At 39.4% G+C, this 22,860-nt stretch overlaps 2 protein-coding genes across 2 annotated transcripts; one reads left to right on the top strand and one right to left on the bottom strand.

Moving 5' to 3' along the window:
* The first annotated feature begins 10,966 nt into the window (after nucleotides 1–10,966).
* On the top strand, nucleotides 10,967–17,319 carry LOC142395189 (serine/threonine-protein phosphatase 2A 55 kDa regulatory subunit B delta isoform). The gene is made up of 10 exons (XM_075478425.1): nucleotides 10,967–11,155; nucleotides 11,343–11,417; nucleotides 13,386–13,483; nucleotides 13,603–13,768; nucleotides 13,859–13,971; nucleotides 14,069–14,246; nucleotides 14,362–14,526; nucleotides 14,705–14,874; nucleotides 15,396–15,487; nucleotides 15,636–17,319. Exons 1-10 carry the CDS (start codon nucleotides 11,149–11,151, stop codon nucleotides 15,913–15,915), a joined length of 1,344 nt encoding a protein of 447 aa, XP_075334540.1. The 5' UTR covers nucleotides 10,967–11,148; the 3' UTR covers nucleotides 15,916–17,319.
* LOC142395205 (BCL2/adenovirus E1B 19 kDa protein-interacting protein 3-like) lies at nucleotides 17,085–20,413 on the bottom strand. The gene is made up of 6 exons (XM_075478426.1): nucleotides 20,260–20,413; nucleotides 19,690–19,861; nucleotides 19,525–19,585; nucleotides 19,032–19,138; nucleotides 18,603–18,752; nucleotides 17,085–17,956 (listed from the first exon to the last, which is right to left on the bottom strand). The coding sequence occupies exons 1-6, from the start codon at nucleotides 20,300–20,302 to the stop codon at nucleotides 17,914–17,916; spliced, it is 576 nt and encodes a 191-aa protein (XP_075334541.1). The 5' UTR covers nucleotides 20,303–20,413; the 3' UTR covers nucleotides 17,085–17,913.
* Nucleotides 20,414–22,860: the final 2,447 nt, after the last annotated feature.

Here is a 22,860-nt window from a genome sequence, read left to right as displayed (position 1 = left end):
ATTTAGCTCGAAATGCACTAATTGCGATATTTATCTATTCACGTCTTTATTTACATGTTAGGTGCAAGTTACGGCGCACAAGAAAATCCATATATGAAGGCTATAACCTGCACCCTTTATTTTAATCATCTGTTCGTGGCTTGTGGTTCAGAGCTCAAGCTTAATTCTGTGCTTTTACATTTTCTCACACGTGGTAGAAATTAGACATTTAACCGCTGCTTGTTTTTTTTGTTTGTTTGTTTTTTATTTTTTTAATTCATTTAGGATCCAAAAAAAAAGAAGAAGATTAATTCTGCATTAGAATAAGAGCCTCGCTGAAAACTCCAGCAGCGAAAAGACAGGCCTGATAAATGCACGTCCGCAATTCGATTTGACATATTCAAATATCATATTAAAATACAGTTTGCCCGTTATTTTTAATTATAGCGGTAAAACACAAATGGGCACGAGTGATGAGATCAATCATAGCAGGGCTATCCGTGTCAAGTTGTTATGGCTGATAGACGGACAGCGCCCCTCGTTGGTTACACTTGAGATTATTGTGTCGATACGAGGCAGCTGTGTTCTGAAGTGACAAGATGGCTAAATCTCAGCGTAGGTTTATCCATCAGGTCCTTCTCCTGCAGCCCCCCGAATACCACAAAATGTCTTTTATGAGCAGGACAAACAGCCGCAATAGTGAAAGGGGGGGGTTTCTCTTTTTTTTTTCAAGAGATTTCATGTTAAAAATGCTGACAATAGGACAATAGTGTAGGCCTACTGTTTTAATATATTTAAAAATAAATCAAAATACGATCGTGCAAAGCTAAAAAATAATAACAATGGGGAAGAAAGACGTCATTAAATATTATCATTATTATTATGACCATTACTGTTATTATTACAGAGTTTACTTCTGTGCTTTTTTTTTAGGTGTTTGTTGTGTTATTGTCTCGAACAGATACAAGCACATTTTCTGACTCACTGCTGGTGTGACCTCACATTTCGTCACCAACTTCTGTCAGAGTGCTCATGTTAATTGTGTGCAGTGGTGAGTTCTGTCAAGGGCATTGCCCGTGCGCACAATTTGCATTTCCATTCTGCTGTGGAAATGATGAGAGAGTTTCTGCGCGGTTTAGAGCCTCGCGGCGCAGTCTGTGGGCGAATTACATTTAAAGAAGGCGAGAGAAATTAAATAAGAAACCGAGACCACTTCAGGGCTATTAACATCTAAAATATCCCCTGGAAATTTAGACCAAAATACACATGACCAAATACCCTGGGTACCTTCGCTCGTATGCAGCCCCGTCTCGATTGTGTCCATCACTGTTTTGTGGGCCTATCTAAAATTCCTTATTTAAAAAAGTCAACGCCGTCTCACATTTCTCGCTGGCGTTGATGGAAGTGAGGCAAATTTGATTATTCAGCCTTAAATGGGACCATATTTGCTTATAATGCGGGAGTCCTGCTGCCAAACAGTCTGTGACAGAAAAATAGGTGAAAAATAAACCTGACTTTGAAAGCCCTTTAAAATTCTCATAAGTAAGTGTGTTATGGGCACATGTTGCATCTGGCCTCTTAAACGGGAAGCATCAGCTTTAACCTGGTGGCTTTCTTTAATTTTTGTGAACACCTGTGCCTTACCAAACAGGCAGCAGCCTTTCCCTCAGCACTCTGGAGAACTTTAATTCACCAGCTGACCCCTGTTATGGACATGTTGCCAAGTTACAGTCATACTGACCCACCTGCAAGAGTCCAACAATTCTCAAGTTACTCCCATCAAAATGTATATTTGCAACATGTTGCATCAGTGCCTCCATTTCATTTCTACAGGGACTACCATCCTTTGACAGCAACGGGAAGCAAAGCCACACAATTCATCAGCACTCTGCAACTGATTTTGATTTTAGTCAGAGATCCTTATTAATATTGAACTGTGCTACTATTAACAGAAATGTTAATTATGATGTCAAGACAGAGTCAAGGTGAAAGCTGCATAGCAATAGCTAAAAATAATCCATGCCAGCCAGAGTACAGTATGAACCTGCAGAGGAGTGTTACTGGCAAGGGACCTTTTTGCTGCAACAAAGAGGTGGAAAAGAGGAAGTAAATGAATTAGAGTACAAGCCAGATTTCGTCTTTGTTTCATCCACACTTGTCCTGTCCCTATTTTCCAACCTCTCCCTTTTCCTTGCTGTTGGAAGTGCTGCAAATTGTATAATGCTACTCTTTGTTCTACCGAGTCGAGCCACATGAATAGCCGTCCTGAGCACACACAAAAACACACTGACAAACTGATCATCTTAAAAAAGCAACGCCCTGGTGCTCACTTGGCCTACTTTCCACGGCAGCACTGGGACGTGGGAAGAGGAATAGAATTCAGGGGAGGATGTTCTTGCACTCTGGGAAACATTCAGTATAGCAAGTGTGATGCACATAAACATAGCCCTTGCATTGTCAACCTTAGACCGCATTTGCCCCAGATAACTAGTCCCCATGTGCTAGACTATTCTCTTTGACTTTGCAATTGAAATCCTGAGGAGATTATGCCAAAGCTAAAAGAGGCAAACTCCAGGGTGGGATTTCAATTGTCAATTCTTGTTGGATTTTATAGCATTATGACATATAGTACACCATCTGTTGCGCTTCCTGTGAGTATAGGTCTACATCTGCACAAGTTGAGTCTATCAGTGTGAACATCAGTAGAAGTAAAATCTGGTTTTGGGTGGAAAGCAATTTTCAATCTTAAAATTTTTTCTCATATACTCTTTCTGACACAGATGTATTGTTAAGCACACAAGTCTCTAGGTAACAAAACACCAGAGTAAATTAATAAGGTGCAGCAAAGTAACCACTCCTAACTTCAGCTAAACAGACTTCCTGAAGCGCAAGATAATCTGGGGCTTCTATGTACACCGCCTAACCAAATGTCGACATCTGTGAGGGTGTGCATGAAGAAAAGCTCCTCTGAGATATGGGGGATAATAATCTTAGTTCCCCTCACCTTCAGCTTGCCCATAGGGGTTTAAATAGGAAGATGAAGAAATCCTATGTAAACATGCCAAGTCAAATTTTCACTTGAAATGTGACATAAAGGGCAACCTTGGCGCATCATTAATGTGGTTCCACATATGAGTGTTCAGTGCCCCTGGATGTAAACAATTGATGAATTCAGTACATGGTTTGAACACTGACTCACTGTGCACACTTAGTATATGTTTGACCATCTTTTTTATCCATGACTGAATGTTTAGTGCACGCAGGTGATGAGCCCAAAGAAGTCAACACAGAGCTTGTACACAATCAGAGACTCTGTACTCAATAGCTCCATGAAAGTGAGTTTTGCTCTCTTGAGAAACATACAAAGTTTGAGCATCTGTTCCATCATGTAGTCTTTGTTGAGAAATTAAATATTGAACTGATCTGGTGTACCATGAATGTTTCACTCACATAGTGATTAGACAAACTGGAGAGGCAAAACATCGCAGCACTTTACACTCTGCTTCAATATACTATATTTGTTGGTCTTGCCTTTAAGTGTTTTATACACCAGATTGTGTTGTTGTTCGAGAGAGAAGGGTTTTTAATGCTGTGTCAATTATGTCTAACATGCATGTATAACTTGACACTGAAACAAATTTATATGCATGTCAAGTAAGTGCACAAAAACAATCAACAGTATGCAAGCTCATATGTATCGTCTTGCTGATATACTGCAAATAAATATAATTGAAAAAATAAAGTTTTGTGTTTCATGATTAAATTATAAACTTGCTGGCATCTGTTTTTATGGTCTCGTGTTATTTTGCATAAAAAGCACTGATTTGAATTGTTTTCATGCTGCATCTCAGAATAAAATATGTCCCTCTCTTTTTTTTTTCACTCCCTCACCCCTTCCTCCCAATCAAAAATTGTCTCAAGGGAGAACCCCTAATGATGTTTTTTGACATAACATTGTGGATTGAAATGGGCAGACAGAGGTAACATGCGAGCGGGAGAAGGAAACGGTATCATCACAGAGATAGTAAAATGGTGTCGTGAGTAGTCTTTTGTCCAGGACCATAGGAGAGTTCTGTTGCTAAAGGGAAGGACAAAAGCAGAAGGCGCCACGGGTATAAGGTTCCCCTGAGCAACAATACTGAAAGTTTCAACTTGCAGCACATGGGTGTAACTTTAACTGGAATACTGTGGATCAAAGACTCACAAACAAAGTGGGTGGAAATGCTGGAGGAGTGTCTGTGCTCAAGTGAAGGACAGGTTCACTAGAGAGAAAGCGGGAGCGACAATTTATCAAACATAGACCAGGCAATCAAGGCTAATTACCGAGACTGTGTGTTTGTGAACTCAGAGGGCAGCGGGATTCAGCTGACAAAATTGACGTGTATTGTAATTTAGAAAAGCAAAATTACCTCCAGAAAATTGAGCCAAAACAAGCTTATCAGATATAAAAACAAAAGCAAAATTAAATTACATTTTCAACTCCGAGTTTCACATTTGTCACATTCAGCGGAGAAGCCTGCGCAGTGGATGTTCCTGCTGGATCTCAAACATTTATTCCACACTCATGTCTGTGCCTGTCATCTTTCAGAGAGTGGGAGAATTATTCAGTTCTGCTTCTTTAAATAAGAAACACAACCTTGAAATTTGTGAGGCTTAAGGCAATTCATCAAGTTAGATCAGTACAATGTGGATGTGTAACCTTTACACTGCAACGGAACCTGCACATACAAGTGTTATGAAAGGTCCCTGTGGCACTCTGCTCCTCTGACATGGATTTGAAGACTTGCCACTTTATTAGCTGCTAAGCCCCCACTACTTGTTCTATATAGTGGAGGCCTATGTTATGAGCTGGGATCTCATTGTCTTGCGTTATTAGAGGAAGAGTCTGCAGCACTCCCTTGTCCCCCCGGAGAGAATCAGCTTGACTGTTTGAGGGGAAGCTACAAGTGCAATTTAACCCATCTTATTTACAATATGATCTGTTACAAGGACATCATCACTGCACGGATTCACATCTAATACATCCCTACAATGAAATTCTTTTCTGTTTTCATTGATTCAGGAGAGTGTGTTCTGTTTGATGTGCAGCTGAGCCTTTAAAAAAATACCTGTCAAGGTAGAGCAGAGTTGGAGTTCAGATGAAAACTTTAATGATCAACACTAGTCCAGCTCAGTATTCTAATCCATATTTCATATGAAACTTGGGCAGTTGAAATTATAACAGTTGCCTTGAGCTTATAGGTCAAGTGTTGATTAATTAATACGAGTTGGTATGGAGTTCTTTATGAAACTACCAGCATCGGATTAAGGAAAACAGGCTGTTTGTAACCACGACTCGTGTCAGTAAAACTCACACACATTAATTCAGCCTCCAAAATGGAAATAATCTACTGGCACAGAATAATAAGTACCATAGTGCCATCTAGTGCTCAAATTTGCACACTGAAGAATGACAGTCTATGTCCGTGAAGTGAACTGTATTAAACATACTAGAAAACATACATGAAGGCACAAGAGCTGCGCCAGTGATAAAGAAATAAAGAAAGTAAGGGGCAGTTTGCTTTGAGCACTTGTGCACTTCCATGCGAGGCTTAACTATACTAAATGACCACACTTAAAATGTCCAACTCATGGAGGGCTATAAACAAGGAGACAAAGGTCCGCTTGGCAAACCAGGTCTTTGACAGCCCTCAGTTGTGGAGAGCCTCAAGAATAATCTCCCCCAGACAATGAGACAATGTTGAAGGGTGTGCATGCAAATTACACTTTGCTATCTAAATTACAAAGACATTTACAGACCTCAAGTCATGAGGCCTCACATTTCCCTCACATGTCCTCCTGGCTGTTAGGTTTCCAGAATATGCCACAGAAGCAACAGAATAAACCAAAATGATAAGAAAAAACACATGAGCCAAAACAAGACTCTTGAATAATTTATTGTGTTTGACTTTACTGTTTGAGTGGGTACATGTGAGTGTGTGTTTGTGTGTGTGAGTAAAGACTGAGGGTCTGGACAGAGCTAATGCCCCTGAGCAGAGTAGACACATCCACTGGCCAATGGTTTGTGTTAAAAACTGTCTGATGGACCACATGTGGGGGAGGGTTACGTTTGTGTGTGTTGGCTGTATATGAAAGTGTATGGGTATTTATTGTAATGTATCTCAAAAAGGTGTTCAGTAAACCAAAACAGATGAGTACAGTGGCTGTGCTTGGTTTGTCTTAAGAAACTTAGCTCGTGTTAAAATCTCGACCCCCTTTTGTGTTCAGCCACACAATACAATGGAGTAAAGATTACCAGGGAAAAACAAACGCTGGTTGTTAAACGGCCCAGGAATAGGTGTGTTGTAAGATGTTAAAAAGTCAATATACCTTCATTTTGTCTGTGCTGGTAATGAGCCATATTTTCTGGGGAAAATGGCTGCTTCTCCGGAGGCACCATGTCTACTGAATGTGGCCCTGATCCTGGATAAAACAGAAGGCTCACCAATCAATCTCTCCAGGTTGCCCACAGCCAGAGAAAGCAGCTGCACCACATGTTTGCCTTGCGCGATAGCGACAAGTTAACATACGGGCAGCACAGTAACCATCCACAAGCAGCCTCTAGCTGTCTTATAATGAATTCCCACAGGGATGGGGAACTATCAGAGTCCGTGGTGTTACTGGAGGCTCGGAATAAAGTCAACACCTCTCCTTATACCTGATGAAGCTACGGCACTGCAATACACACACATCATCACAACCAAAACACTGAACCTGTGCAATTGTGAAAAATCTAATGTACACAACAATTAAGCTGTGCAGTTTATTAAAACACAAATTAGGCTTAATTCCACCGTTTTACCTTAACACACTGATTGGGGAAAAGAAGGCATTTCTTTTTTTTTAAATTATGGAGTGCAAGTTCAGACCGCAATTTGATACATTCTAATTTGTAACATGTTGTGAAGACAAACGCGAGCCAATTCAAATGAATGTGAGGAAAAAAAACACACACTTTTTTTAGGATTCAAAAAGCAGCTTTTAAAACCCCTAATTGTAATTTGATCATAAGTTGAATATCTATAACGCACCCACACTCCTATTGCTTTCAAATCAAGACATGATTGTTCTCTATTCGGCAAGTAAGAGCAGACGGATGCACAGTGCTCCATTTAACCAGAAGTTGAAGCCAGCAAAGTACAAACGCTTTTGGTGCGCAGAAAAGTCAAAGGTGTTTTAGAGGGTAGAGTTCTTAAAGTGTTAACTGTTCAACAGAACTTTGTTGAGCCATCTGCTGATAATCTAAAACTTATCTCCCCCATTCAATGCAGTTTCACTCCACAATGTGCAATAGCTACTTTGGCCCACGGTGCCAAATGTAGCACTTTGACGCTAAGGGCTCAAAATTCATTAAACTACTACATTTTGTAGTTAACAAAATCATCATGTCATTATGTCTGTTTGTCATGATTGTAATTATCTGTGTTTTGTATTACATGATGCCGTCACCCATGCTCACATGTTTGAAAGTTATGACATTTTCAAAGCTCCAAAGAATTTACAGGCGTACATTTCCCTTTACAAGTTGTGACATGTTTACATTTTGCATCACACGATACCATCACAAATGTATTATTGGACAACTGTTGCATGCTCAAAAAGGCTGATGAGGACTCAGGAAAGAACCAGACTCAAGTTCCATTCGACCCAACTTTGTCCAATAACCTGCCTTTTCTACCTGCTGTCTCAGTAGTGATTGGTTGGGGTTTGTCCTTTAAAATAATTCATGGTTAGGCTTAAATATCAATAAGTACACTGTTCCAGTTTTGAATATCTGAGCGCTTCCTCATACAAACAGCGGGGAATCGCAGAATTTCTGTGCCTGTAATATGGCATAATATGAACTGATATTCCTATAACTACAAATGGAAACAGTACACGAGTTGGTAAACATATAGTGGAGATTTTATTATCAAATGCATGGATTTCACCATGTATTCTTCATTCTTGATCTATCTGTCTGTCTATCTATCTATCTATCTATCTATCTATCTATCTATCTATCTATCTATCTATCTATCTATCTATCTATCTATCTATCTATCTATCTATCTATCTATCTATCTATCTATCGCTGGTGGCTATGGGTAAAGTTTGGTTTGAGATTTGAGTTGAGATTTTGTCCAAATAAGGATAGCTGTGTGCATGAATGTGTGTGTTTATGTGTGCCTAACCTCGAGGCCTCTGCTCTGCTTCTTCCCATGGGATATACTGTGTGATTGATGAGAAAGATGTGTAGCTCGGGAGATACTGGAGAGAAGGTTTTGGTCAGGTTTGGTGCAGGTCTTCCAGAGTGCACTCTTGTTTATTGTCTTGACACCTCTAGGACAAGCTGCAGAAACAGAAAACACATAACAAAAACATATGGGCACAATACAGCATCATCCCCGTGTAACACTTCAAGCTCAAGATCACAGTTTGCCTTAATTGACAGCAAGCTTATAAAACAAGATAAACGATCTTTTTCAAAACTCTTTTTTTGTTTATGATTCCTTTTCATAAGCCACTCCGCTACTGCAGAGTAAAAATCGAGCATAAGGCAAACAGAGGACCTTATCTTCAGCTAAATGAAAATATTAGTATGCACATAAATGGTGTGTTTCTATCAACTGGTGCACTCAAAGGAACAATTGTGCTTATTCTATTTTATCTGCTCCAAATGTGGCCTAGATATCACACATTCTCACGCTCCATGAGCTTTTTTTCCCATATTTTTTGGAATGAGACTTTTTTATAGCAAATTCAACCCCAATGGGCAATCATTTTATTCCCAATTCACGACAACACCCATCCTACAGAGAGTGCTTCTCACAGAGAAATAAGTATGAAACTAAAAATGACCACCACACCTCTAACAACTATTTTCGTGTGTTTGTGTGTGTTTATAAGTTTGTTGTTTTCCCCCTTTTTTTCACTTTTCACCACTGTGCTGAGGGACACACAAAAGAAATATCACAAAATAAACATACAGGACTCATTTAGGCTAGTTTTGAACATAGCTTGAAAATTTTGTTTATATGAAAAACCCACTTCTTGTTAAATGAAAATGCTCAGTTGGAAGACTGAATACTATTGAAGAGTCCCAAACAGTGTAATACAAACATCCCAGGTATGACATCATAGGACATTAAATAATTGTTGAATGAATTAAAGGTGAGTGGAACATGGCGTCAAATGGGAGATAATGAAAGCAATATTGTCTTTTATTTTTCCTCGTGTTACTAATGAACATTAAAAAATTGTTTTATCTAGCACTTGTTGTATCACATAATAAAACTGCATGCTCTCATTATTGTGATCTCACATAGCAGCAGATTGATGGGACCTCCATTAAACAGGAAATGTAGCCCACAACTAATTGCAAAAAGTCTGGAAAATTATACAAGCTTGGGTTGTTTTTATTCATAAAGTCATATCATGGCGTCTCTGCTGGATAAGTGTTTGACATTCATATGATTTACTTCTGCAACGACAGTGCAAAATATGTTACTGTCACTTTTTTTCTTTTGAACGACGCTGTTTTTAAATTGTCCCATTAACAAAAACTTGGTTGGTGTCGATTGGAAACCGTTATATTGGAGTCAAAAAGGTTTAATAAGGTTGGAAATTGTCAACCACAAGAGTTCTAATGTACTGGCTGTGCATTCAAGTTTTTCCTATAGCTGACAAATAAAGAAATTAATATTTCCCCTAAACCTTTAACCAACCCTAACAGGTCTTACTTAATTTATTTAATTGTGAAAGAGGATATGAGATGTGTAAGGGACAGTACCTCTGTCAAGGGAATAACACGCAACAGTAAGGGGAAAAAAACCCTCTAAATGTTTAGTGAAGGCAGGATGAAGGGACGCTCTGGGAAATGTGGGGACATGATCTATGCTGGAAACACACCCACATGCATTTCTTCAGCCAGGGTCTGGAATGTTCCTAAATCAACTGCAAAAGACTGTGAGCTGTAAGCCAAATCCTGTGAGTATGCGCATCAAAATATGATGCAGTAAATGAGCTTGCTGTAGTCCCAAGTGATGTCCGAATGAGACAAAATGAGACGTGTTTGGGTCCGTTTGCATACTCTTTGGAAAAAAAAGAAAAACTTTTTTTCGTCTTTTTTTTCATTAGATTATACAAAACGGTCATTTATTCATGACAAGAAAGCCTACTTGAGGTAAAGATTCAAGAACTGCTGCAACCCCTCTTAACTCCTGTATGGGTGGCAACTATGTGGTAGGATTATAAGTCATGTCCTTACCCTTATTCCCAATGGTTTATTTCTACTTAAATGAACACTAACTTGTTTGACCTCTCAGATTTTACAGAAATTATGACAGCACATCGCAAAATAAAATGCCTTGAAGGTGAACAGGCATTTGATTGAAGGCACAACACACCCAGCAAAACTGAACTGGATTGTCTACATTTTGCCACTAGATGTCACTAAGTGACCATCCAATAAAAGCAGGGGGTACCTCATTCTGTCTAATATTTTTAAGTGACATTGCACTCAAAAATGACTTGATAATTAACAAACAATTAGAAAAAAAAACAACAACAACCTTGTTCTACTTATCATAAATTGTGTCATCTGAAAGTAGACATGTGTTATGCATTTAGAATATTACTTGCTGTGAAAATGACATCAGTGAAATATCTGCTCTTTAAGCACATGGTCAGAAAAATGACCAGGCTTGCTATTCATTCAAATTTGATTTTGTTTGCTTTGGATTTAATCAGTAGGGCTGTACAGCGTTGGGAAAACATTTGTTTCATTCATCAGAAAAAGGCTACGTTGGTTTCAAAATGATACAATACCATGGTATGACGATGTATTTCAGAGAGATAAAGTGGAGTCTATGGAAGGTGCACACGAAATGCACATGTAAGAAAGTGATGCACAGGAGGAGGATGGATGGATGGAGCCAGGATGTGGCATGTGTGCATGACGTCATTTCTCCATGTACTGTGCGCCATTTTGGAAGAAAAAAAAAAAAATCACGGATAATTTCCGTGGTCTTGACAGATCTGGACCCGAGTCTTCACACTGATTGTGGATGCTATCTATTTCCCCGAGCAAGCCGCGTTGGTTGATTAGGTATTGGAAGCTGCGTACAACAAGAGCTGCTAAATGAAGCAATGGCGGGTAAGCTACTTTTGAAGGGAGGAAAAGGATCCACCTCTCTTGGTGTGTGTGATGGCCTGAATCTGCAAGTTGGCTAACCAACGGTAGCCCTGGCAAGCTAAGTTGTCAAACTGTGTAACTGTCAGGTCATCTTATCGCCAAGCGAAACGTGAACCTGATCCAAACTAACGCTGTGTTCTTTTTACAGGAGTTGCAGGAGGAAATGATTTTCAGTGGTGTTTCTCTCAAGTGAAAGGAGCCATAGATGAAGATGTTGCGGAAGGTATGTAGCTAACGTTAGCTCGGTGGCTAGGCTAAAATGGTTGGCAGCTAGCTAGATGATCTGATGATGATGCCCTGTGGGCTTCCCATGAAGATGCACTCTGGCTATCGACAAAATTTACACAGAGGTTTTGGTGAAAGACGGCTGTCGTGATTGGTGTAAATCTGTTTGTGGATCAATTGTGCAAACGCCCTTACCCTATAAATTGCTGAATGCCGCTAACTAGCTGTATGCTAGGTGGCAGCTAAACTATTAAAGGGGAGCGACCGTGTCCATGACGTCAATGTGCTGCGTCCATAAATTGTGGAGTGACATCATGGCTTGTTTTCATTCATACCTGGATGGATGTACACTTCGTGTGTCTTTCGCTGTTGGTGTGCCAAAATGATGGCTAGCTCTTTCAGTATTTAGTAACTAGCTCGGGTGTGTGATGCATACACCTGCAATGCAATTCTATCTTGTCAATAATCACATTTTAGATGTCCACAATTTCACTAGTTCTGGGCAATATTTGTCCCATTTTTCATTCACGTGTACTAGATTTTAAGCGCGTCTGTGCAAATTATTAGTGATTTTGGAAACATTGATCCCAGCAGCCTAAAAAGGGGACACTTTTGGTTTTTGTAGATGTTCAAAAGCAGCCAGAAATGATTACATTTCCTATTTCTGATGTCTGGAAGTTAATTACAACCTGTTGTAGATTAAAGTCCCAGCTATGTCCAGTGGAATTGTGACTGTTTTAATTCCTGAAGGTGTCTTATGTTTTTTTCTCAGTTCAGAAAATCTACATCCTGAAATTTCAAGTACCTAAAGTCAAAGTTTTTTAGTCAGAATAAACCTATAGTTGTGTTCAAGGATATTTCTGCCTTATCGCATTGATTCTTACAGAAGTCTAACTTTTAGCTTTTAAAGCTGCAGTCTGCAACTCTTTTTCAAGCATAATGCCTGGAACTGTCCGGGGATTCTGAAAGTAGTATATTAAATACCCCAATACAAAAAAAAATGAGTTCTCTAGGTCCCCTATATGTCCCGCTAGGTCCCTCCAAAGCCAGCAGGTTTGTTTACAAAATTGCAGACCGGACCGGTAAAAGGTAACCAATCAGGTTTACGAGCTGGGCTCTGTTGCCTGTCAATCACCGATTGTGCACGCGCGATACAAGGTAGGCTCGTCCCCACGCTTATTTATCTAGACTATTGAACTTCATTACGGGCTAGTCTACTTACTGTGTCTTCCATGATCGCAAATGACAGGTGAGTTGATGAATGAGGAGTCGTGTAGGCGCATCTGGCGTGCACGTCTACGTGCACAAGTTCTCATGTGTTTTGAAGGGGCGGGACAGGAAGTTGAATAACTTTTTATTTTTCGGTTAAAAAATAAGCATTTCTTGCATTTTGCGACTACGGAGGTCACCGTTTTCAACTTCAAGCGTTCTGATAGATCATGTAAACTGTTAAAATGCCAAAAAGTAGGACTTTACGTATGACAACAACAAATCTTGCAGACTGCAGCTTTAATAACACATGGGTGTTTTGAATTGAGTCTAGATTCTGCAAAATGACACTACAGATGACTGTCAGAAGATAGGAGATTGTAGCCTAGCCATTTAAAACTATACTCTCCTCATTGCTTCTGCCAGTGCTGTTCGAATCCTCTACTGGGCAAATCTTCCATTAGCAATGTAACCCAAAACAGCTTGGACAAGTCTCAGTGAACTTTGAGACATCTGTAGTTATTATTTTGACAAGTTGGGATAAATCACAAATATTTCTGCTTGTTTTGAGTAGCCAGAATGATGCTACGAATATCTTCCAAATTTATTTTAAGCTATCGGAACTACCCCAAATGACATTGGTCTCTGTAACGTCAATTCCATTTACTCAAACTTGGCTATTGATTGTTGAAATCATTAGCTTAGTTCACTGCTGCTAATCAGGATTCACTCTCATTCATGTCTTCTTTTTTTTCAGCTGACATAATCTCAACGGTTGAGTTCAACTATTCAGGAGAATTACTTGCAACTGGAGACAAAGGAGGCAGAGTAGTGATATTTCAACATGAACAGGAGGTAAGATCAATTTAGAGAAGTGTTTTGCCAGAGGTGATTTACTGGCCCCACGTTGCATTAAATGTGTGTATGCCTGGTGACTCGTGTTTTCTGTATTCCTATCTCCTTTTTTTTTCTAGTCTAAGAATCGTCCACACCTGCGTGGGGAGTACAACGTCTATAGCACTTTTCAGAGTCATGAGCCAGAATTTGACTATTTGAAAAGTTTAGAAATCGAAGAAAAAATTAATAAAATAAGATGGCTACCCCAACAAAACGCTGCTCACTTTCTACTTTCAACAAATGGTAAGAGTTTTCAACCTGCGCGGATTTATTGTCCATTTAAGAATCTGAAACCGTGACTTAACGCTCCCTTTTCATTGGAATTCCCGTCAGATAAAACTATCAAATTGTGGAAAATAAGTGAACGGGATAAACGAGCGGAAGGTTACAACCTGAAAGATGAAGACGGACGACTCAGAGACCCCTTTAGAATCACCTCTTTACGGGTATGTGCAACCACACCTCAGACCTGCCTCATACATATATATGACAAGTGATGATATTTGTAAAATTGCATTTAAGAGCATGCCTTGTACATTTCAGGTACCAGTACTGATGCCAATGGATCTTATGGTAGAAGCAAGCCCCCGGAGGATCTTTGCAAATGCGCACACCTATCACATTAATTCCATTTCTGTAAATAGTGATCACGAAACTTACCTCTCGGCAGATGACCTAAGAATAAATCTATGGCACTTGGAAATCACAGACAGAAGTTTTAGTATCCTTTTTCATCATCAGGAAGCAGATGTTGCCAACGTGGCTTAAGTTAATGTGCTAATGTGTAATCATAATGAAACGTGAGACTGCTAGATCCTTAACAGTGCGTTCCCCAGATATTGTAGACATCAAGCCCGCCAACATGGAGGAACTGACAGAAGTAATCACAGCTGCTGAGTGCCATCCACACCAATGCAATGTATTTGTGTACAGCAGTAGCAAAGGCACCATCCGCCTGTGTGACATGCGAGCAGCGGCTCTCTGCGATAGGCACTCAAAGTGTAAGTACCCCCACTGTAGTTCTGCGGGTGTTCTGCGAGTTCATCAGAAAATTTTAGGAACTGAATTTATCGAAAATATTGCGAAAAATCATTCTTTCGGCACGGACTAATATGCGACTCTGAGACTGGCTACGAAGAGATGTAAGGACTTTTTGTGTGTGTGTGTGTGTATTTTTAGTTTTTGAGGAACCTGAGGACCCAAGCAGCAGGTCCTTTTTCTCTGAGATCATCTCCTCCATCTCAGACGTGAAGTTTAGTCACAGCGGACGCTACATGATGACACGTGACTACCTCTCCGTCAAAGTTTGGGACCTCAACATGGAGAACAGGCCAGTGGAAACGTATCAGGTGTGTACGGATTACTGAGGTCTTCAGATATAACTGACATTATCCATTGAGTTAAAAAAAAAGCTCACTAATTCAAGACATCTTTTTGGGGGCTTGTGCAGAACTCAGTGAACCCTCTCATCTCATCTGTGCCAGTCAATTTGTATTCCCATTTATCAGTTTTGGTTAATTTTGTTTGTTGTGTATTTGGAATCTTCTGAATGAAAACTCTTTCTTAAATCTAGCAAAGCAGTTCAAAAACTGAGGGGGGTGATAAAAAGAATGAGACGCAAGCTCCTTGTGACTCTGATAAAAAAAAACTGCTGCCTCAAAGGTGTTTGTCAGCCATGTAATGTGAGGGCACTTTCATTAGAAAAACAAATGTCACTATTCACTGAGATTTTAAAAAAAAAAGCATGAGCTGATGGGCAGAAGACCAAGTATTGTGTAAACTGTAAGCACTCTTTGATACTTACATGGTATCTAAACCGATGGAGACATTTTTCAAGTGGATATTTAGTTTTTGTGATGTGTTGTTTCAGGTCCATGAATACCTTCGCAGTAAACTCTGCTCATTGTATGAGAACGACTGCATCTTTGACAAGTTTGAGTGCTGCTGGAATGGCAGTGACAGGTAAGCGTTTCACTGGCTACATCTCTATATGTTTTAAAATTCTGCTCCGTCTCCCTGGTTCATAGATCCATCAGTCGCTTTGCTACTCTTGGTTTTCCCCTTTACAGTTAATACAATGTTTTTCTTTTTCTTTTCCTCCCTCTGTTAGTGCCATCATGACCGGCTCCTACAACAACTTCTTCCGAATGTTTGACCGCAACACAAGGCGGGATATCACACTGGAGGCTTCCCGGGAGAGCAGCAAACCGCGGGCTACGCTCAAGCCACGTAAAGTGTCCACCGGCGGCAAGAGGAAGAAGGATGAGATCAGCGTGGACAGCCTGGACTTCAACAAGAAGATCCTCCACACTGCCTGGCACCCCAAAGATAACGTGATAGCTGTGGCAGCCACCAACAACTTGTACATTTTCCAGGACAAAATCAACTAGAAGATATGGGTCTCCAGAGGATAGGGCTTTTACCGTACCTGTGTAGTTAAGCCTACTACTTGTCTATCTGTATAAGAAGAAACAGCCTTGTTGTCCTCCTGGTGAAGAATTCGAAAGCACGTGTCTACTTTTTTTGCCACAGGAGGTTGATCCATAGGCCTGTTTTATTTTGAGTATGAGCTTAGGTTGTTTTTTGCCTTTGGCACCAGGGCAATCAACATGCCCCATGACCCAGAAAGCCCATTTTGGGTCTAATTGACGGAATGGCACTCCCTAGAGGTCAAACTCTTGAACGTTGGTGTTTGTGTTGACATTTTAAGCCTTCATTTCACAATTTAAAGACAGAACTCTTGGAAGTCCGTAAAATGACGTCTTGTCAAGGTTGTGTCCACCTTTCAAAGATTTTGGGCCCTCTGAAGCACGGATTAATGGCCAATAAGCCTAACTGTAACATTCCCCCGTTGGCCATGTATTCAGGCCAAACTACTGGTGGAAAAGGCCATGAATTTGGAAAGTGGACTTGTTTCTTTTCCTCCCTTCCCTTCTCTTATTTTACCCCGGTCAATACGGTGACATAATTTCACTGACTGTATCTACTCAAGTACACCTTGTCATCCACATAATAAAAGAAACTAAAACTACAGATGTGTTTTTAAATTTAGAAGTATGTATTAAAACATGTTTATTGCTTTGCATGTTTTTATGTTGTAGAGAGGTGGAAAAATGTCCAGTCACACCACTGTCTTTTGAGCAGATCTCAAGCAATCTTGTCAAGGAGATACTATTTGGGGCTATCAGTTTTAGAACCACTGTTGGGAACAGCTGATCATGTGTTTGTGTCAAGAGATTAAGTTATGGTTTTCGACAATGTCTTAGGGTGCAGGCTGAAAACTGAGTGGCACAAGATGGGGTCCAGGACAAAGGGAATCTGCAGCCTTAATACCTACTTCTATCAGTGACAGCTACAAGTTATGTCCCCCAACGTTTTACAAACCTCATGTGCATTATTTGTAAATCCTATTTTATAGAGTTATGTCCTCATATACTGCTGCTATATGTGGCTGTCTATGAAAACACAAAAGGAGGGAAATTGCACACCATACAGTTTATGTAATAGAGTGCCTCCGAGTCATGTAATAAGTAGGAAATAAAGACAGGCCTCATACATGTGCCCTTACTCATTTATTAGGGATGTCACCCAAATTGGAACCGCATATTTGCAAATGTGGATCTTATCTCAGTAGTTGTGAATACATAAGATGAAGGTTGGCTACACAAAACATATACTGATGACGTTAAAACACACATAATAATGCATTGTCTTTGTCCATTGATTCCTAACATGGTGGCAATGTATTCACTTATTATTTTGACCAAAGTTCAATAAAATTTTAATTGTGTTCATCTGCACGCTTTGTTTTCCTTTGTCAAGTGTTCTACTTTGTGCTTTCACTGGTTTGTAAATCCATATGGGTCACACATGTTGTGTCCCACATGCATAGACCACACGTCCGCTTACCGTGCTGACATTTGATTTTCTTAGTCACATTTTAAATGTGCACAAGTGTGCAAAAAGTAATGCATGCGCTCAAACTCTAAGCTAATGATCCCTTGGACACGTGCCCACAAAAAAGAAAATATTAATCGTCAGACAATTCCCTTGTTCAATCACTGATCTAAAAAATAAAAAAAAAGAGTCTCACAGCACAATATTTTAAACATAACTGCAATCAAAAAAAAAGGCAATAAGGAGAATACATGCAGAATTATAGAGCACTAAGCAGCAAAACAGTCATCTGCAGGACAGGGACAGCAGCAAGGAGCTGTTGATTGGTCACCGTTGTTTTCATAGGAAACCATCAGAAAACACCAATGACACATCCTCTCGAAACTCAGTCAAAACTGAACCACGTCACATGGCCACATCTCCCTTGATCTTCAGTGAGTCCCATCTTAAGGCATGGTCGTGTGGAGGTGTCGCAACACACCACCACCTAATTAGTAGGTGTTATGGGAGGTTAGACGCTTCCCAATATACATCCTGAAAAAAAAAAAAAAAAAAAAAGAAGAGTAACAGTTTAAGTATGTAAGATGGTGGTAAACATCTTTCACTCACCATGAACGTGGAAAACAAAAAAAGCTGTTGACATAATTAGGCATTTATGATTAACTAGATCTCTACGAGCAAATTTCTTTCGATGCCATAGATTCAACATAGAGCTTCTTGTTTTTAGGACAAACTACTTGAGACACACAGTGATAAAAAGCCCTAAGCGTACTAAATTACTTGTCAAATTTGACATACTAAACACAAGAAAGACAAAAGCTGTTTTTGTTAGTTTATTAACCGTTTTGCTACTTTAGTTCTGTTCTTCCCTTTTCTACAAAATTTAAAACAGCGGAAACATTAAAAAAAAAAACAATAAAAAAAAACACTGAAATCAATTACTCTTAAATAAACAGGAAACAAGCACTTGATTATTCATGTAGCATTGGAGCGACTAACTTTGTAATCGTCCAATTAATGAAGCCAATTTAAACTAAAATGTCCCTTTTTTTGGGTGTGGTCATTTAAAAGATCCACATTTTTTTATCTGTTTGGCAAAGTACTTCATGTAAAAATACCGTAGCAATATGCAGTCTAAAATTAGCGTTCCCAGAATTAGACGTTAGATTGTGTTGCTTACCCGAAACCAACAGCAAGTATGTGGGAAATGATTAATGAGGGAAGGAAAAGCTTCAGAAAGTCAGCAGAGAGAATGCCTCCCTTCTTCATGACGCTGGTGTTCCTTATGCTGAGAGAGGCTGAGCGCTTTGGGTGCTTCAGCAGGAACTCCCTGCAGAGGAACACATTAATATTTCATTGTTCTCAAGAGATTAAAAACCAGTGACTTCCAGTTTAATGTCACCCCTCTGCTCAAACAGATACTACCCTAGTATACAAATCATAATTACAAATCATGACATGAAGAACCTGAGTCTTATTTACTTCCTCTGTGGTAATCACAGTCATATTTCTTGCTGTCATTGTGCCTTCACATTGTATCAGCTCATAGTAATGAAGAATCCTGACTTTAATCTTGAAGTGATTATGTTAACAAAAGACAACTCTTTACTTTGGTGGGTTGTTTTCAGGTCGACTGGACCAGTCCCAGATCCAGTCAGCATTTTTCTTCATCAGGTTTTCTACTTCCCGTCTCCTTTCTTGGAAGTCTTCATCAGACTGAAAACACAATTTGGATGATCAAGTGCTGTTCGAAACAACACTGAGCACAAGCTTGGCCATCAATAATGATAAAAACAACATAAGGCTGCAAAACACTGTGTAAATAACCTGTAATAACCTTTTCTTTAGGCACAGTTTCATGTGTCACAGTAGTAGAAGTGAGGCTTGCATTAAAAATATTAATGATGGTGGTATTGCATAACCCTGCACACACAAAAGCAGGAAACTCCCCTAAGAGGAATGCAGCAGTTATTATTACACCTGTCCCTTTCCTGTTATAGCATGTCAAAATACCTGTTGTGAAAGAGGTATCTATTCTGAAAACAACAGTTAGATGATGATAATACGATTTTGATAAGGTTGATAGTTCCAAAAATATGTACCTGTGAGCTGTTTCCCTCTGAGCCCCTCCACAGAAGAAGTGGGGTCTGAGATCTAAGGGGACTGTTGTTGAAAAGACAACAAGTAAGATAGACAAAGTACTCCTTGCATAACTTCTTGAATAGTAAGTATTACACAACAAATATTCTTCCCCTTTACACACGAACCTGTTGCACTGAGAGCTTCCTCTGGTGCTACTTCTGCCTGACTCATGCTGTGCTTCGAGCAGCAATTTCTCCAAGTCGCCCTCTAAGCTGGACGTGGGGATTTGCTCCTGGCTTCCTCGGTGGCTTGTACCTTGAGAGCCAGTCCCATTGAAATGCAGCTCAACCCAGGAACCTTAAGTTAAATGCACATGCTTTAAATATGAATGCTGGTCGGGTACCCAGTGAGATATTATTAGTGGTGTATATCGGCTAGAACTGCCACGCAGGCTAAGCAAACAGTAGAGCAATAAACAAATGGTGGGTGGGGGTGTAGGAGGGGGCATCCCTGACTTTGACTTTGTTTTGATTTTTTTTTTTTTTTTTTTTTACAATGGGGAGAAAAAAGCTTAATAACTGTAACTACGACGAAAGTGTCCTCTTACAGTTCTGGTTAATACATTTATGAAGTAACATAAGCTTTAATCGAAGTAAACAGCCTCAACTGTTGAGCTAAACGGGGTTACGCTAGGTGAGTTAACGTTAGTTACCTCGTGTTTTCATGACTAAGCTTTCTGATACTTGATACTTTACCTTGTAAACTCTCGTCAGACGAAATGTCCTTTTGAAGCGACATTGTAGTGGATGCAATTCTGTAGTTTCACAGTTTTGGGGGCCTGAGTGTTGGCGAAATGTCTGTAAGCTGCTGAAGCTCCAACTACCACAAAAACAATGACGCAATGCTGTGTTTATCTAAAATGGGATTGGCTCAGAAATGAGAGCACGCACATCACGCCGACTGACCTCGCGTCTCACGTCGGACTTGCCCACACACACTAACTTGCTTGTTGAAAATGTTCATAAAGCGTGATCGTGACATATTAGTTTAAGTAATATTTTAAAGAATTATGACAACATTTTATTTATGTCGGCTCATTTTACATTCAGGTTCAACCTTGTAGAATTGGTGCAGTTTCACAAACTTGTCCGCAGATGGCAGTCTCGGTTTATTGCGCTAAGATGCTTCTGAGAGTCCACAAAGCAAAATAATTTCCATATCTTAATGGACAGAATTGTCTAATGTTGGTTATTGCATGTCCAATTTGGATTACTTTACATTTTTTTTGCTGTTCATTTGTCCCAGTTTTGGTTGTTTTGCATCTTAACTTTTTGTATGTTTTTATGGTCATCATTGAGCTCTTTTTTTTGGTAATTGGCTTTTAATTTGGCTAATTTTGCATGGCTTTGTTGCCATTTTATGTATCTTTTTGGACAATTAATATCTCTTTGTGGTTGTTTTGTGTCTCAAGTTGAATTGTGTGCCTCTCTTTCTTGCTATCATGTGTATCTTAGTGGTGTTTTACACCTTGCCTTTTTTGCATCTCATTTTGATTTTGTGTTTTTTTTTATTCCCTGGATAAGTGACTCTATGCACACCCATGTCAAGTACCCCCAAGAGGCCTCCCATGAGCTATGAATTCTGGCTTGTGAAGAAAAATTAATTTCCGTTACTTGAATCTTGTCATGGTAAATGTGTACTCTATATTAAAAATATCAGTTAACTATTTAAATTTTTGTTATTCTTCTTGTCCCGGTCCTATTGATCGCTCCAAAAGATCCTAGTGATGATTAAAGGAATTTCTTCTAGTTTATTCTGACTTCTTTAAAATAATATTCCACAAGTGACAATATGATATTTTCTGACAAGGTAAAACACTCATATTCATTCATTGCTTGAACAGGCAAATCAATATCTGAGTCTGGCAAACTTAATTAATTTTTGCTGCTATGGTAATTGATGAGACTAATTGCTCTTGTAAATTCATTTCTGCAATAGAAGGAGCTTATTATTCAGGGTGTGTTCTCCTTCCAGGCAGGAAATGTATTATGTGGAAAATCCAGAGCTCACTACATCATTTCAAAGCAAATATCTATATATATATATATATATATATATATATATATATATATATATTGTATGTATGTCGAGATGTACAGATGTAGTTGTTCTTGCAGCCATGTTTCAGTTAGGCTAACAAAAATAATTCTGCCTTTCTAATATTCCTGCAGATAACAAATGGCTTGAACTTCTTCCTTCTTTCTCCCTCTTTTGTTCCTTCCCTGCATCTCCTCCTCAGCTCATCCAGATTTCGAAATTTTCGAGTCTTATACTATGCATTATTTGGGCTCAATCAGCTTGTCCAACATGTAAGTAACCTTGGTTATTCATTATAACAGATTTGAAAAAAAAAAAGCACTCTCAGAGATTCTGGCAAAAATCATTCTAACAGCACAGCATCCAACACCATGTTGGATCTGTTTTCACAGACAAAAAGCTCATTATAGAATCTCTTGGTCAACCCTTTGTTCCCTAAAATTAACTAGATTATTTTAAAAATGGAGCTGTTGCCTACCCCCATGGCAACATAGTCCAATGCCAAATTTAACCTCAAATATAATTGCAACCTATTTGCTTGCTGTATAATAAAATATTGTCATGATCCACTGCCTGTAGTTATCATAGTTTGCCTTGATATTTTAGAGCTATTTGCTTTGTGGTAAGAAAATGGTGACACCTTGATAGTAGATGTCAGAGCCTGTAGATACATCACTGTACAGCTTGTTCTGTCTGTGTGTAACAGCCGACAGCACATCTAGCGATGAAATGTTGTCTACTGCAGATAAAGTACACAGATAGTAAAGAGAGTTTGGTGTTTGTTTTATGTCTGTGTGTGAGACGCTTACATCACTCAAGGGACTTATAGGTGGTATGAGGGAAGCTGTGTGCAAAAGAGAGGGGGAGACCAGGCTGGGACTGAATACCATCAATAGTACTGATGGGGCGAAAAAATGGCTTGGAAAGAATGATGGTGCCTGGACCATGAAAATGTGCCTGATGCATGGTCTTCGTGGGAACAGAGGCAGAAAAATGCTGTGGCCTGACAAATGAGGCAAAAATTTGACAATTCTTGCTATGTTTTAAGCACTATATGTCTGTATTTAAACTTGTCAAAGTTTTAATTAATGTCAGGCTTTTAATACAGATCTTCTCAGGCTGAAGATACAGGGTTCCTTTAGCTTGTCTCTTTCTGGGTTTTTTTCTGGTATCTTTGCTATATTTGGTACGTGCAGGATGTGATTTGACATTTGACATGCAGATTGTGGGTTTCGCTACTTTATTGGACAGTGGTGACT

This window comes from Odontesthes bonariensis, chromosome 2 (genome assembly GCF_027942865.1).
Source record: "Odontesthes bonariensis isolate fOdoBon6 chromosome 2, fOdoBon6.hap1, whole genome shotgun sequence".
Classification (NCBI taxonomy): Eukaryota; Metazoa; Chordata; class Actinopteri; order Atheriniformes; family Atherinopsidae; genus Odontesthes; species Odontesthes bonariensis.
The sequence above is the reverse complement of the archived record's forward strand: the minus strand, read 5'-3'. Positions and strand labels throughout refer to the sequence as shown.